The sequence below is a fragment of the Urocitellus parryii genome, chromosome 5 (assembly GCF_045843805.1).
Source record: "Urocitellus parryii isolate mUroPar1 chromosome 5, mUroPar1.hap1, whole genome shotgun sequence".
NCBI classification, from domain to species: domain Eukaryota; kingdom Metazoa; phylum Chordata; class Mammalia; order Rodentia; family Sciuridae; genus Urocitellus; species Urocitellus parryii.
This window is the reverse complement of record NC_135535.1, coordinates 83,046,704-83,061,548: the sequence shown is the minus strand read 5'-3', so window position 1 is coordinate 83,061,548 and position 14,845 is coordinate 83,046,704. Positions and strand designations below refer to the sequence as shown.

At 32.7% G+C, this 14,845-nt stretch overlaps 1 protein-coding gene across 1 annotated transcript in view; it reads left to right on the top strand.

The window, feature by feature from the left end:
* Positions 1-14,845, top strand: part of Ccdc91 (coiled-coil domain containing 91) — a 332,645-nt gene that overhangs the window by 221,669 nt on the left and 96,131 nt on the right. Inside the window, exons 9-11 of the mRNA XM_026410706.2 lie at positions 998-1,090; positions 1,184-1,252; positions 3,035-3,211. Coding sequence (XP_026266491.1) covers positions 998-1,090; positions 1,184-1,252; positions 3,035-3,211 — 339 coding nt within the window. The remainder of the gene's footprint in view (positions 1-997; positions 1,091-1,183; positions 1,253-3,034; positions 3,212-14,845) is intronic.

Below are 14,845 nucleotides of genomic sequence, written 5' to 3'. Positions count from 1 at the left end.
CAAAATCTGAAAAAAAATTTTATTTGCTGCATTATCTTAATGAGAAGTATAAGTGAATAGTAATATTTAGTTTTGTATTTATATCAGAGCATTGATTCAGAACAGTATATGGCTTATCTTTATTCGAGATATTGAAGGCTATATGTCTAATTTTCTTAGAAAGCTGTATTCAGACTCCAAGCACTTAGTCCGTGATAACTGCCCAATAGTTCTATGCTTTTTTATTAGCATATTATAATAAAAGTAGATACTTGGGCTGCACGAAGTTGCTCACGCCTGTAAATCCCAACAGCTTTGCAGGCTGAGGCAGGAGGATCACAAATTCAAAGCCAACCTCAGCAGTGGTGAGGCACTAAGCAACTCAGTGAGATTCTGTCTGTAAATAAAATACACAAAAGGCTGGGGATGTGGCTCAGTGATTAAGTGCCCTTGAGTTCAATCCTGGCACCTCCACCCCCCAAATGTTGATACTTGTGCTATGACATCATATTGTTGGGATGACTTCATAGATTAATTTTGTGAAACTGGTTAAATCTTGGGACAAGAACTATTAATAAGTCTTTCAGTCTTCTCCACAGTGCTTTACTAGAAATAAATAATATAGTATAATAGTTGCTCATTAAGCAAACAGTTTTTCTCAATTACAATCTGATCACTTTTGTGGCTACAAGATAATAATCATTTTAGGGAAATATTCTTCCAAATTTAATTTTGGAAAAAGATATTGTATCACTTTCTGATTAACTTTCTAATTTAGAGTATTTTTTCCTAAATTAGATTACTGAACTTGGGAGCTAAAAAATATATTTAGGCTGATTGGAGAAAGGTGAATTCACTGTCTTGGGTTCCTCCACCTCCATTTTAAGCATATTTCCACTTGTTTCCTCTAGTAACTACTTCAGTGCTTCTTGGCAAATAAATTTTATCAGCTGTTTTCCTTCTTGATATATTATCTGTATCAGAGTCACAATCATAATTCAGTTATTTTTCCTTTTAGCATCAGAGGCTCCTTGAAATGCTAGATACAGAGAAAGATCTGTTTAAAGAAAAAATAAAGGAAGCTTTGATTCAGCAATCTCAAGAACAGAAGGTAATATTTTAAGTGTGCTCAGAGTATGGAAAGAATGCATTTTATTACTTCAAATAATTCATTTAGGTTCTTTCTCACTATCATCATTTACAGGAAATACTAGAAAAATGTTTGGAGGAAGAAAGGCAAAAAAATAAAGAGGCATTGGTGTCTGCTGCAAAGGTATTTTCATCTGTGATAATGGGTTTCTTTTCTCTATAAATAAGTGGAGTTGAAAACTATTTTCATTAATTTTTAAGTCTACTTATTATAATGTTTCATTCAAAAAATGTTTCTTTCCTCTTAAACTCGGGATATGACTTTTTACATTTTTGTTAAATTCATATTACATAAGATCCTGATGGCACCAAAATGCTTTTAAATATATGTTGTTAATTACATATTAAAATGAACATATATGTTAGGACACGAATGTCCACCTGGTAGGATACAGAGCATGTATCGGTGTTTGTGTGGGTTAATATACATGTATATTAACAAATGTGTTTATAATAGTAACTTTGAAGTTTTGGATTTTAAATTAAATTTAGTTAATAGATACTGAATGACTCTTACGTGCATGTGCATACTACTATGCCAAAGTTGCAAATCTAAAGATGACTGATTTTTGTCATAAAGAATTTTAACCCATTAAGAAAAAATATATTACTTATATGCTAATAAGGCAAGGAGGAATTAATTAAACTATGGGGAACATGAAGATATGGTATGTTCATGTCATAGAAGTTTTTAAACAATAAATTACTTTTGAAATGTCCCTTTAAAGGGTGGCTAGCATCCTGAACTGAGTTTGATTTCATAAATATGGAAGACATGTTGAATTTTTTTTAGCACAAGTATGACATTAATTTGGGGAAAATTTGGGAAAACACAAGCTTGAAAGTAGGGAAGGAATTAATGGAGTACATTTAAAGTCAGGGTTAGAAAGAGTGTTAAAAATAGACTAATAGTAGATTGGAAATTAAGGAAATAGACTAATTCTAGAAAGAGAAGATAAAAATCAACATACTTTTGGTGGGGATAACAAAGACAACCAGGTTCTAAACTCCCAGAGCATGGATTAGAGAACAAAATAGAAAGCTCTATCTTTGAAATGGACTGTGAAGTAGTGAAAATTAAAATTAAAATCTGGAAAATTTGAATCTGTTTTCCAGTACTTCAAGACTTTTATGATTAGATAGATAATAATATTAACAAATTTCCTTTTATATATAAAGAAATGTGTCGATCAATATTTTCTAAGTAACACATTTGAAAATCATGTGTTGATGAAGAATTCATTCAAAGTATAAGAAAGAATTGTAATATAACAGTATGAAAAAATTTTGGTATGAAATAATCAAGAACATCTACAGTTACCTAAACTAACTAAATATTTCTCCTCCTGGCTTTTTAACCATCTATTTTTACAAGACTGAATTTTCCTTATGTACTTTAACCAAAACCTGTCATTACAGATTTAATACAGAAGGAAGGTAGGAGAATCTAGCAGTCTTCTACTAAGTCAGATATTAAAAGAAGTTTACAAACAACATTCTTCTCACTTTTTAAATTTTGGAAACTATAGTTTTTAATTTTAAATGAATTTCAATATCTATATCTATGTATATTTAGATATCCAGATATATAGATATATCTCCAGCATAAACAAAACCTCTTGATACACTCAATAACTTTTCAGTTATTGAGTAAAGGAGTTTTAAGACCAGTTTGAACTCTGCTACTCTAAACAAAGGCTTGACTTCTTTGAAGTATACAAATGCCTGGGAAATAAGTAGGGATTTTAATAAGTAGGAATAAAAAAGAACAATATGATTTTATGTAACTATTTAATAAGAATAAAAATAGCAAGTGAGAATTAAACTGTATAAGATCAAATTATGTTTTGGGTCAACCAGGTCAGTCATGGAAATATTTTTGTTTTGGTCATTATTTGTTTGGAAGCTTGAGAAAGAAGCAATGAAGGAGATAGTTATGAAAGCAGTAGAAGAAGAACGAAAAAATTTGGAAAAAGCCCATGCTGAAGAAAGGGAATTATGGAAGACAGAACATGCAAAAGATCAAGAAAAAGTATCCCAGGCAATTCAAACAGCTATACAAGAACAAAGAAAAATAAGTCAGGTTAGTAAAATAAACTTTTTGAAAACATTTTTTTTTCTTATTTTTCTCTAAATAAAGTAGCCTTTCTATTATTTTGTCTTACTTGAAATTACCTTAGTAGACTCAGCAGTGTTTAGTGTTTTTTGATATTAATGTTTCAAACTCTAGTAATTTTTAATATTTTAATGTTCCTTTTCTTTCTTCAATTAAACATTTTGTAGTGTATTTTATCTTTTACTCTATTTTCACAAGTCGGATCTACCTTTATATTGCAACTATAGTAAAATTCTAAGATTTTTTATTTTTGTTCTTTTTTTCCTCTCACACACATAATCAATACAAAGTAATATATTTATATAGAAACCAGTTTGATTCAAATAATTTATGTCTAATTGTACATATATGTACCTTTAATTGGTAACAATAGTTAATAAAACCTCAAAAATATACTCTGTGTCTCATAAAGGACATACACAGATACAAGCATGTCCTATATACAAAGTAACATTTTTAACCCTTGTGTGAACAAGTAAAAACCTGACCTAAATTTCATTTTCCATAATTGAATTTGTATGGTTCTATTCTACTTCCATTTAGTCTTTTCTTTGTGTGGGCAGAGATACTTGAACAAATCATCCCTTAAGCAAATATATAAAAGCAAACGATAACTTTCATGGATGCCTTACTTTTGTAGCATTATATTGTTATAAATGTATAAATATATTGTTATAAATGTAGCCAAAGTGCTTTACCCTTTCAAAACAATCAACCTAATAAATTTTTTAAGACTCGTCTTCATGAAGCCCTAAAAATTTCATGTTTCCAATATCCAAGACTATGTTAGATTTTTTTTTAAGGATGCCAGTTAAATTCATTCTTAAGAACACATGCTTACCCTATCTGTAAGTTCTGTAGGTTATATTTATAGTGAGATAACAATAGTGTAATCACAGATCTTTTCGTTTGTTTATTTTTCATTAAATTAATAATTACCTTCTGATTCTTACTGTAACTTCTTGTTAGTATCAGTGAATATATATTGAGTATCCAGTTGTTCATCTTTTCAGTTTGAAACTTCATGCCAGCAAGGGAAAGATTATTGTTTATTTTTCCTTATTTGGTAGAGTTTATCTAAAATATATATTTTGGACTATAGTTCACTTCTCCAACCTCGCATAGATGTAGGCCATTGTTCACCATGAAATCGAATAAGAGGGCATGAGTGAATCAGCACATATTCATCATTCAAATAAAAATACTTGTGTAAAGAGCATACTTCTCCTTTGGTTTGTCAGCAGTCTGCAAGACAAACTGTAATATATATAATAAACTTTAAAATCTGTCCCATGTAGTTTCAGAGTATTGTGAAGATAATCCAAGCATGTTACAATACATTGTGTTTATTTTCTTAGAAATGCTTGAAGGTTTTGCTAGAGATGTGTGTGTGTGTGTGTGTGTGTGTGTGTGTGTGTGTGTGTTTTGTATTTGTGTTTAATTGCCATGTAGCTAAAAGAATTGCACAGGAAATATCTATCAGAAAGAACAATGTTGTTGGGGGGCTAAGCTATAGCTCACTGGTAGAGCACTTACCTAGCATGTATGAGGCACTGGGTTTGATCCTTAGCACCACATAAAAATGAAACAAATAAAATAAAAACATGCTGTCCATCTACAACTATAAAAAATTAATAAAAATAAAGAATTATTGTTAAAAAAGAAAGAACAATATTGTAACTTTAAGGTTTTCAAAAGTAAAGTGGTATATCAAATGCAGTCAAAATCATCTGTAAATAGATTCTTATTTTCATATGATTTTACTACAACCAAACAACTGTCATTCCAATAGCCCTTTAAAACTTCATGGTCCCATCCTAGGAAATTGACAAATAAATAAATTCCTTTTTTTCTTGGGAGCCAGCTGAACCTCAAATCTGTTCTATTTGAACCAACAGGATAATCAAGTAAGTGGCTGTGGTCAAATTTATTCTTTGCTGTTCTACATAATTGAAGTGATTACCTGCTAAATTCCAGGCACAGTTCTTATTTCTGAAATGGCAAAGAAATTTTCAAGATTACCATCTTGTAAAGAAGATGGATAGGAAACTAATAAATATATAACATAATGCCAAGCGACTATTAGTGTCCTGAAAATAAAGCTGTATAAGTAGCTAGAGAGTGAGGGTAGTCAGGTGAGAGCTCTTTATGGAGCCAGCATTTAAACTGAGACCCGCATAAGTTGAAGAATTCACCTGTGGATGGCTAGGCAAAGAGTGTGTCAGGCAGGAGGAAAGTCTTCGAGGCACAGCAAAGCTTCAGAGGCAGAAAGATATTTGGTGTAATTAAAACTGTATAGTATTGTTTTGCGTATATATAGTCAAAAGGACTAATGAAACAGGATAGAATTCAGAAATTATGCAACTTTTCTATAAGTTCTGTAAGATTCTGATAGTCTTTGAAAGAAAACTCTAAGCAGGACTGCTGGAATGGTGAAATTAGAACCTCCACAAATTAGCTTTTTCATAAAGGTAGTGAAAACACTAGCAAAATTTTTCAAAAGAAACTTTTTTAGCACTCTGGATACTAACCAAAGACTTTTAACAATCCAAGCATTTATTCAAGACAAATGATTAAATTGTATTAAGAACAGTCAACCTTGTGAAGTTTTAACTTGCTCTATTCCCATCCTCCTCTCCCCAGCTGCAAAAAAGCTTGAAAATCTTATAACTAGACAGCCACACTGTAGGGCAAGCCCAAAGTGGATATAGTTAGGCTTCCTTGATGCGACTTCAAGTGGGCTGTGATTTTAGTATGTAGCCAAGGTCCTGAACACCCTGATTTGGCATATGTATTTGTCGTCATAAACATTCGCTTGTGAGCATGCACCCACTTAAGTAACCTGTTGGCAATGTGCCTTCTCCGCCTGAACTGCATATAAAAATGGCGAATGGTAATTGAGGAGAAAGCTAAATGGAAGTGGCTGGGGCAAAAATGAAGCTAATGCTACAGGCTAGGCGTTGCTGCCACCTCTAAATAACAAATGTCTACTCTCCCAACTGTGTCTTGCATCTTCTTCAAGCTGCTGGGATCCTGAATCTGTTTTCCTGAGTCTGAGTCCCCACCTGACACACACTGTGAAAACCCATGATATAGAAGCCACTGAAGGAGTAAGATAAAATTTGAAACTAAACAGGAGGCATGTCCCTAGATATTTGTTACTATTTGACCTGATAGCTTCCTGCCAAGTCCTGACTTTCAGGGCTTTCAGATAAACAAACTGTTTATCTTTTCAGCTGCCTTGGACTGAAATATTAGTTGGGGCAAACAAGAGAATGGCAATATACAAACAAACAAGAAGAAAATGTTTACCGTAGTTGGTTTTAAACAGCTCTGACTTTGGGGGCTGGGCCTGTAAGTCATTGGTTTTGCATTTGCTACCTTGCACAAGGCCTGAATTCAGTCCTCAGCACCACCAAAAAAAAAAAAAAGTAACAAAACAAAACCTCTGACTTTTTAAGTTACTCCTGGCGTTCTTAAAGGTCACATACCTGCCCTAAGAAGACCTGAAAAGACTCTAATCTCTAGCTGACCTTGAATTGTACACAAGCAGAAAAGTGAAGGCTATGGTAGAATTGTAAACTGGCAGCATTGATATTGTGTCCCACACCTGAGCCCCTTGAAAAAGGATGGAAGACTTTTCAATTCAAGGTATTTAAGGAAATCTCTGTCCAATCATTAGAAGACTACTAAATAACTCCTGTAAGAGACTTCAGAAGCTGTATGTGACAGTACACACAGATTTAGTCTAAAAAAGTTACTACATTAAATGTTCCTAAATAAATAGCAACAATAATCATATTTAAAAGCAGCAACAACAATTTTGGAGGGATTTCTCATGTTGCTACTTATTACATTATTTTAAATGTCCAGTTCTTATAAAAAGAAAAAGAACTATTAGATTTAAAAATCAGGAAAATATTATCCATACATAGGATAAAGAAATGTAGCAAAGTTAAAACTACTTAGGTATTGGACTTAATAGACAAAGTCTTTAAATGTGCCATTAGAATTCTATTCAAAGAACTAAAGAAAACCATGCCTCTAGATTTATAATATCTCATATATTTTGAGTATTGTAGGCTCATTGAAATTAGCATCACAATTTTTTGAAGGACTACTTCATTAATTTTTAAAAAGAGTGTTCATTTTGCTGTAAATGCAAGGGGGAATACATAGGTGCACATTTACTTCTTATCCTAACTGTTACCTGTGAGTCCATACCATTTTGTTGGGGAAATAAATTCTCTGTTTCGAGCTCTCCACATTTATAATTCTCTTACAGCCTATTCAATTCATGTACTTATTTATTCACTAATTTGCATACTCATCTGAGAGTTGCAAGTTTCTCATCCATATTTATACACAGGAGACCCTAGTATAGGGTCTTCAGGAGGTAATTTTGCTGTGTATTTTTTGTAATATAAAATCATCAGCAGATAAATCCTATTAAAATTCCTCAGCAGGTGTTATTATATCTACAACTTATTGTGATTCATTACTTCTGGAAAGTTTGATCCTACTATATTTTCATACATTAGCTCTTCCTGGGCCACCAATTATTTATTTATATACATAAATTTTCACTGTTTTCTCTAAGATACTTAATAATTTAAGTATTATTAATCACTTGTTAATTTAAAATTGATTTTTCTGTCATGCTTATGGCTAATGTCTTCTACTTTCCAACTCATTAATTCACTCTCTAGTTTGCTTTTTAAATCTATTTATTGTATTCTTAATTTTAGTTAATTAAACTTCTGAATAATTTTTTGTCGCATTTTTAAAATTTTTTTGTTTTTAATGAAATATGTTACTTTGTTTTCTTCCACTGCTTAATGTCAGAATAGGCAAATGTCATCAAGGTAAATAGACTTTGAATGGCTGGGTGCTATAATCTGAGTATTTGTGTCCTCTCAGAGTTAATGTGTTGTGATTCTAATTCTCTTTTATTGAAGGTGATTAGGTTATGAGGCTTCTGTGTTCATGAATGGGATGTCCTTTTAAGGGACTTAAGAGAGCTAGGAGAACCCTTATACTGTGTGAGGCCACAGTGAGAATACATCAGGTATGAGAACATTGAAACCCCACTAGACATCAAATTTGCTGGCCCGTTACCACTGATGTCCTAGTCTCTAAAACTATCAAAAATAAGTTTCAATTGCTTAGAAGATACCTTGCTTAAGGTATTTTACTACAGTAGCCCAAACAGAAGACACTGAATTTACTTTCTTGTTTTGTTCCCCTGATCTCAAATCAATATATTTTTGTACAAAATAAAATTCTTAATTATATTAAAACATTTTTAATTTCATTTTTGTTTTAGTTACCTCCTATAGTTTCCCAAGCAAGGCTGTTTGTGTTAATTATGTAATAAACCAGTACTAGAAGTCTTACCATTACCATTTTGTAGAATAAAGCTAGTTATTCCAATTTGTCATAATACAAAGGAGAAAGAAATGTAAAATGAGATGGATGGTATAGCGTTTTGAATTATTTTGTTGTTATCAAATTTGTACTGCATCATTTCTTGTTGAAAAGTGCATTTGTTTGGGATTTCAACTTTGGAAAAGTAGTGTTAAGGACTTACTGTGACTTGTGTAAATGAAATTGCTAGCATCTTAAACCATCTCATAACTAGTATGTTTCAGGTTTTGTTCATAGTTAGAACCATGACATTTGGAACATGGTATGTCTTCCACTTAACAAATTGAAAGATTTTTTTTTTTGATAAACATTGTTGATGAAGCTACAGTGCTCAAGTATGACTTTACAAGACAGCCAAACTTTCTTCTTTTTCCTTATATATTCAAGGCATGTATTTGATTTGATGTTTATATGCTATGTAATGAAGTATCACAATCAAATTATTGAACATATACATCAGTATCTGTGCTGTATGTTCAGTTCCCTAGAATCTGATCATCTTCTAACTGAAAGTTTGTAACTTTAATCAACATATTTGCATTTCTGCCACCCCAGCCCTCAGCAACCACTATTATTTTTGTTAGTTTGATTTTTTTAAAATTCCATGTAGAAGTGAGATCATACAATATTTTTTTGTGTGTCTGACTTATTTCACTTAGCATAATGTTCTTCATGTTCTCATAAGTGGCAGAAACTCCTTTTTTATTGCTAAATAAAAGTATTGTGTAGATGGGATGAGGTATTTCCTTTATTTATTCATCCATTCGAGAACAATAATATTGGTTCCATATCTTGTCTATTATGAACAATGCTGCAGTGAACAGGAGGTACATATATCTAAGATACTAATTTCCTTTGATTATATACCCAGAAAAATGGAGCTTTGGGATCATATGGTAGCTGGATTTGTTTGTTTGTTTGTTTGTTTGTTTACTAATTGAGGAACTTTCTTACCAATTTCCATAATGGCTGAACAAATTTACATTCCCACCTACAGTGCACAAACATTCCCTTTTATCTACTTCCTTGCATATACTTATCATTTGTCTTAAAGTAGTCAGCCTATCAGATATGAGTTGGTATCTCATTGGACTTTGAATTTACCATTTTTCTGATGGTTGGTGACGTTGTATACATTTTCATATACCTGTTGGATGTTTGTATGTTGTCTTTGAAAATTGTGTATTCAACTTCTTTGTCCATTTTCTCCTTGTTTTTTTTAAATTTTTTTTATTGTTATTGTTTTGTTTTGCTATTCAGTTGTATGAATTCCTTGTCACCTATTTTTGGCATTAGTCCCTTATCATATTTATGATTTTCAAATACTTAAACATTTTTTTCTCATTGCCTTTTCTTCTTTATTGCTTTCTATTATTATTATTATTATTATCATTATTATTATTATTATTATTCCCTTTCTTCTGTAGAAGCTATTTTTGTTGGATATACTGCTATTGTCTGTTTTTCTTTTGTTCTCTTTAGTGTTGCATTGAAGAAATTATTGTCAAATTGAATGTCATGAATTTTTTCCCTCATGTTTTCTTCTAGGATTCCAGTTTTTTTTTCTTTCATTTAAATATTTAATTCATTTTGAATTTATATTTTTATATGATGTCAGACAAAATTCCAGTTTTATTCTTTTGCATATGAACCCAACACCATTTGTTGACATAAGGAAGTGAGACTCTTCTTTCCCTGTGTGAATTTTTAGCATCATTGTGGACATTGACAGTATATGCGTGGTCTTATTTCTGGGTTCTCTTTTCCATTTCATTGGCATTTCTTTATGCAGCACCATGTTGTTTAATTACTGTAGCTGTGTAATGTGTTTTTAAGTCAGGCTTTGTCCTTAAGACGTATTATAATTATTATTATTATTATTATTATTAGTTATTTCTGGTTTCATATGAATTTAAGATTGTTTTTTCTACTTCTGTAAAAAAGAAAAATACCATTAGGATTTTTATGAGGACTGCCTTTAATCTTTAGATCACTTTGAATAATATGGACATTGTAATAATATCAAATCTTCCAATCCTAAAACGCAGGATGTCTTTTCAGTTATTTCTGTCTTTCATTTCTTTCACAATGTTTTGTAGTTTTCAGTGTACAGGCTTTTGCCACCTTAGTTATTTCTAAGTATTGTATTCTTTTTCACACTATTGGAAATGGAATTGTTTTCTTGATTTCCTTTATGCAGAGCTTCTTGTTTGTGTATATAACCATCAATGATTTTTAATGTTAAGTTTGTATCCTGTGAGCACTTAATTCATTTATAGTTCTAGCAAGTTTTGGAGATGGAAACTTCAGAAATAAGATCATGTTATCAGCAAACAAAGATCATCTCGCTTCTTTTGATTTGGATTCCTTTTATTCTTTCTCTTGCCTAAATTCTCTGGCTAGGATTTATAGTACATTTTCTTCATCTACTGAGATGATCATATGATTTTTATATTGATTCTTTTAATGTGGTTTATCACATAAAATGATTTTCATATGTTGGACCATCCTTGTATCCCAGGGCTAAATCCCACTTGGTCGTGGTGTGTGATTTTTTTTTTTTTTAATGTGCTGTTGAATTCCATTTCCTAGTATTTGTTGAGGACATTTTCATCTGTATTCATAAGGATGTTGGCAAGTAATATACTTCTTTTTTGATATCTTTGTCTGACATTGGTGTCAGGATAATGTGGAATAGAAGAAGTAATTTGGGGAATATTTCTTACTTAAAATGCTTAAATTCACCATTGACAGCGTCTGTTCTTGGGCTTCTCTATACTGGGAACTTTTTGACTAATTCTTTTCTTTACTGTTATATATCTGTGTAGATGTTACATTTCTTCACGATTCAATATGGGTAAGTTTATGTTTCCAGAAAATTATCCATTTATTCTAGGTTATTTAGTTTATTTGCATATAATTTTTTCTTTCTTTTATGTTTTTCCCTCACTCCCTGCCAGTGGCATCAGCTGTAATGCCCCTCTTTTATTTCTGATTTTATTCATTTGAGTCTTCCTTTCTTAGGGTAGCTAAAATTTTTGTCATTTCATGCTTATTATCAGGAAAACAACTTTTAGTTTCATTATTCATATTGTTCTGCTATTCCCTATTTTTTTCTGTTCTAATCATTATTTTTTTCCTACTGGTAACTTTAAGCTTAGTTCTTTTTCTAGTGTAGATATTTGCTTATTTGAAATTTAGTTGTTTTTTTTTTAAGAATTTATTTTTTAGTTGTAGATGGACACAATACCTTTATTTTGTTTATTTATTTTTGTGTGGTGCTGAGGATCAAACCCAGAGCCTAACACATGCTAGGTGAGAGGTCTACCACTGAGCCACAACCCCAGCCCTTTGAGATTTAGTTTTTGGTTTTTTTGTTTTTTTTGCTTTTTTTATTGTTGGTTGTTCAAAACATTACACAGTTCTTGATATATCATATTTCACATTGTGATTCAAGTGGGTTATGAACTCCCATTTTACCCCGTATACAGCTTGCAGAATCACATCAGTTACACTTCCATTGATTTACATATTGATATACTCATGTCTGTTGTATTCTGCTGCCTTTCCTATCCTCTACTATGCCCCCTCCCCTCCCCTCCCCTCTTCTCTCTCTACCCCCACTACTGTAATTCATTCCTCCCCCTTGTATTATTTTTCCCCTTCCCCTCACTTCCTCTTGTATGTAATTTTGTATAACCCTGAGGATTTCCTTCCATTTCCATGCAATTTCCCTTCTCTCTCCCTTTCCCTCCCACCTCTCCTCTTCCCTATTCTGTTCTTAGTTACTCTCCTTATATCAAAGAAGACATTTGCCATTTTTTTTTTTTTAGGGCTTGGCTAGCTTCGCTTAGCATAATCTGCTCTAATGCCATCCATTTCCCACCAAATTCTATGATTTTCTCATTTTTTTAATGCAGAGTAATACTCCATTGTGTATAAATGCCACATTTTTTTTTTATCCATTCGTCTATTGAAGGGCATCTAGTTTGTTTCCACAGTCTTGCTATTGTGAATTGTGCTGCTATGAACATCGATGTAGCAGTGTCTCTGTAGCATGCTCTTTTTAGGTCTTTAGGGAATAGACCGAGAAGGGGAATAGCTGGGTCAAATGGTGGTTCCATTCCCAGCTTTCCAAGAAATCTCCATACTGCTTTCCAAATTGGCTGCACCAATTTGCAGTCCCACCAACAATGTACAAGTGTACCCTTTTCCCCACATCCTCGCCAGCACTTATTGTTGTTTGACTTCATAATGGCTGCCAATCTTACTGGAGTGAGATGGTATCTTAGGGTGGTTTTGATTTGCATTTCTCTGACTGCTAGAGATGGTGAGCATTTTTTCATGTACTTGTTGATTGATTATATGTCGTCCTCTGAGAAGTGTCTGTTCAGTTCCTTGGCCAATTTGTTGATTGGGTTATTTGTTATCTTATTGTCTAATTTTCTGAGTTCTTTATATACTCTGGATATTAGGGCTCTATCTGAAGTGTGAGGAGTAAAGATTTGTTCCCAGGATGTAGGCTCCCTATTTACCTCTCTTATTGTTGCTTTTGCTGAGAAAAAACTTTTTAGTTTGAGTAAGTCCCATTTGTTGATTCTAGATGTTAACTCTTGTGCTATGGGTGTCCTATTGAGGAATTTGGAGCCCAACCCCACACCATGTAGGTCTTAGCCAACTTTCTCTTCTATCAGATGCCATGTCTCTGATTTGATATCAAGCTCCTTGATCCATTTTGAGTTAACTTTTGTGCATGGCGAGAGAAAGGGATTCAGTTTCATTTTGTTGCATATGGATTTCCAGTTTTCCCAGAACCATTTGTTGAAGATGCTATCCTTCCTCCATTGCATGCTTTTAGCCCCTTTATCAAATATAAGAAAGTTGTAGTTTTGTGGGTTGGTTTCTGTGTCCTCTATTCTGTACCATTGGTCCACCCGCCTGTTTTGGTACCAGTACTATGCTGTTTTTGTTACTATTGCTCTGTAGTATAGTTTGAAATCTGGAATCGCTATACCACCTGAATCACACTTCCTGCTTAGTATTGTTTTTGCTATTCTGGGTGTTTTATTTTTCCATATGAATTTCATGATTGCTTTCTCTATTTCTACAAGAAATGCCGTTGGGATTTTGATTGGCATTGCATTAAACCTATAGAGAACTTTTGGTAATATTGCCATTTTGATGATGTTAGTTCTGCCTATCCATGAACAGGTATATTTTTCCATCTTCTAAGGTCTTCTTCTACTTCTCTCTTTAGGGTTCTGTAGTTTTCATTGTATAAGTCTTTCACCTCTTTTGTTAGGTTGATTCCCAAGTATTTTATTCTTTTTGAGGATATTGTGAATGGAGTGGTTGTCCTCATTTCCATTTCAGAGGATTTGTCGCTGATATACAGGAATGCCTTTGATTTATGCGTGTTGATTTTATAACCTGCCACTTTGCTGAATTCATTTATTAGCTCTAATAGTTTCTTTGTAGACCCTTTTGGGTCTGCTAGGTATAGAATCATGTCATCTGCAAATAGTGATAATTTAAGTTCTTCTTTTCCTATTTTTATGCCTTTAATTTCTTTCGTCTGTCTAATTGCTCTGGCCAGTGTTTCGAGAACTATGTAGAACAGAAGTGGTGAGAGAGGGCATCCCTGTCTTGTTCCAGATTTTAGAGGGAATGCCTTCAATTTTTCTCCATTCAGAATGATGATGCCCTGTGGCTTATCATAGATTGCTTTTAAAATGTTGAGGTATGATCCTGTTATCCCTAATTTTTCTAGAGTTTGGGACATAAAGGGATGCTGTACTTTGTTGAATGCTTTTTCCGCATCTATCAAGATGATCATATGGTTCTTATTTTTAAGTCTATTGATGTGGTGAATAACATTTATTGATTTCCGTATATTGAACCAGCCTTGCATCCCAGGGATGAATCCTACTTCATCATGGTGTACAATTTTTTTGATATGTTTTTGTATCCGATTAGCCAGAATTTTATTGAGGATTTTTGCATCTAGGTTCATTAGAGATATTGGTCTGTAGTTTTCTTTCTTTGAAGTGTCTTTGTCTGATTTCGGCATCAGGGTGATGTTGGCCTCATAGAATGTATTTGGAAGTTCACCCTCTTTTTCTATTTCCTGAAATAGCTTGAAAAGTATTGGTGTTAGTTCCTCTTTAAAGGTTT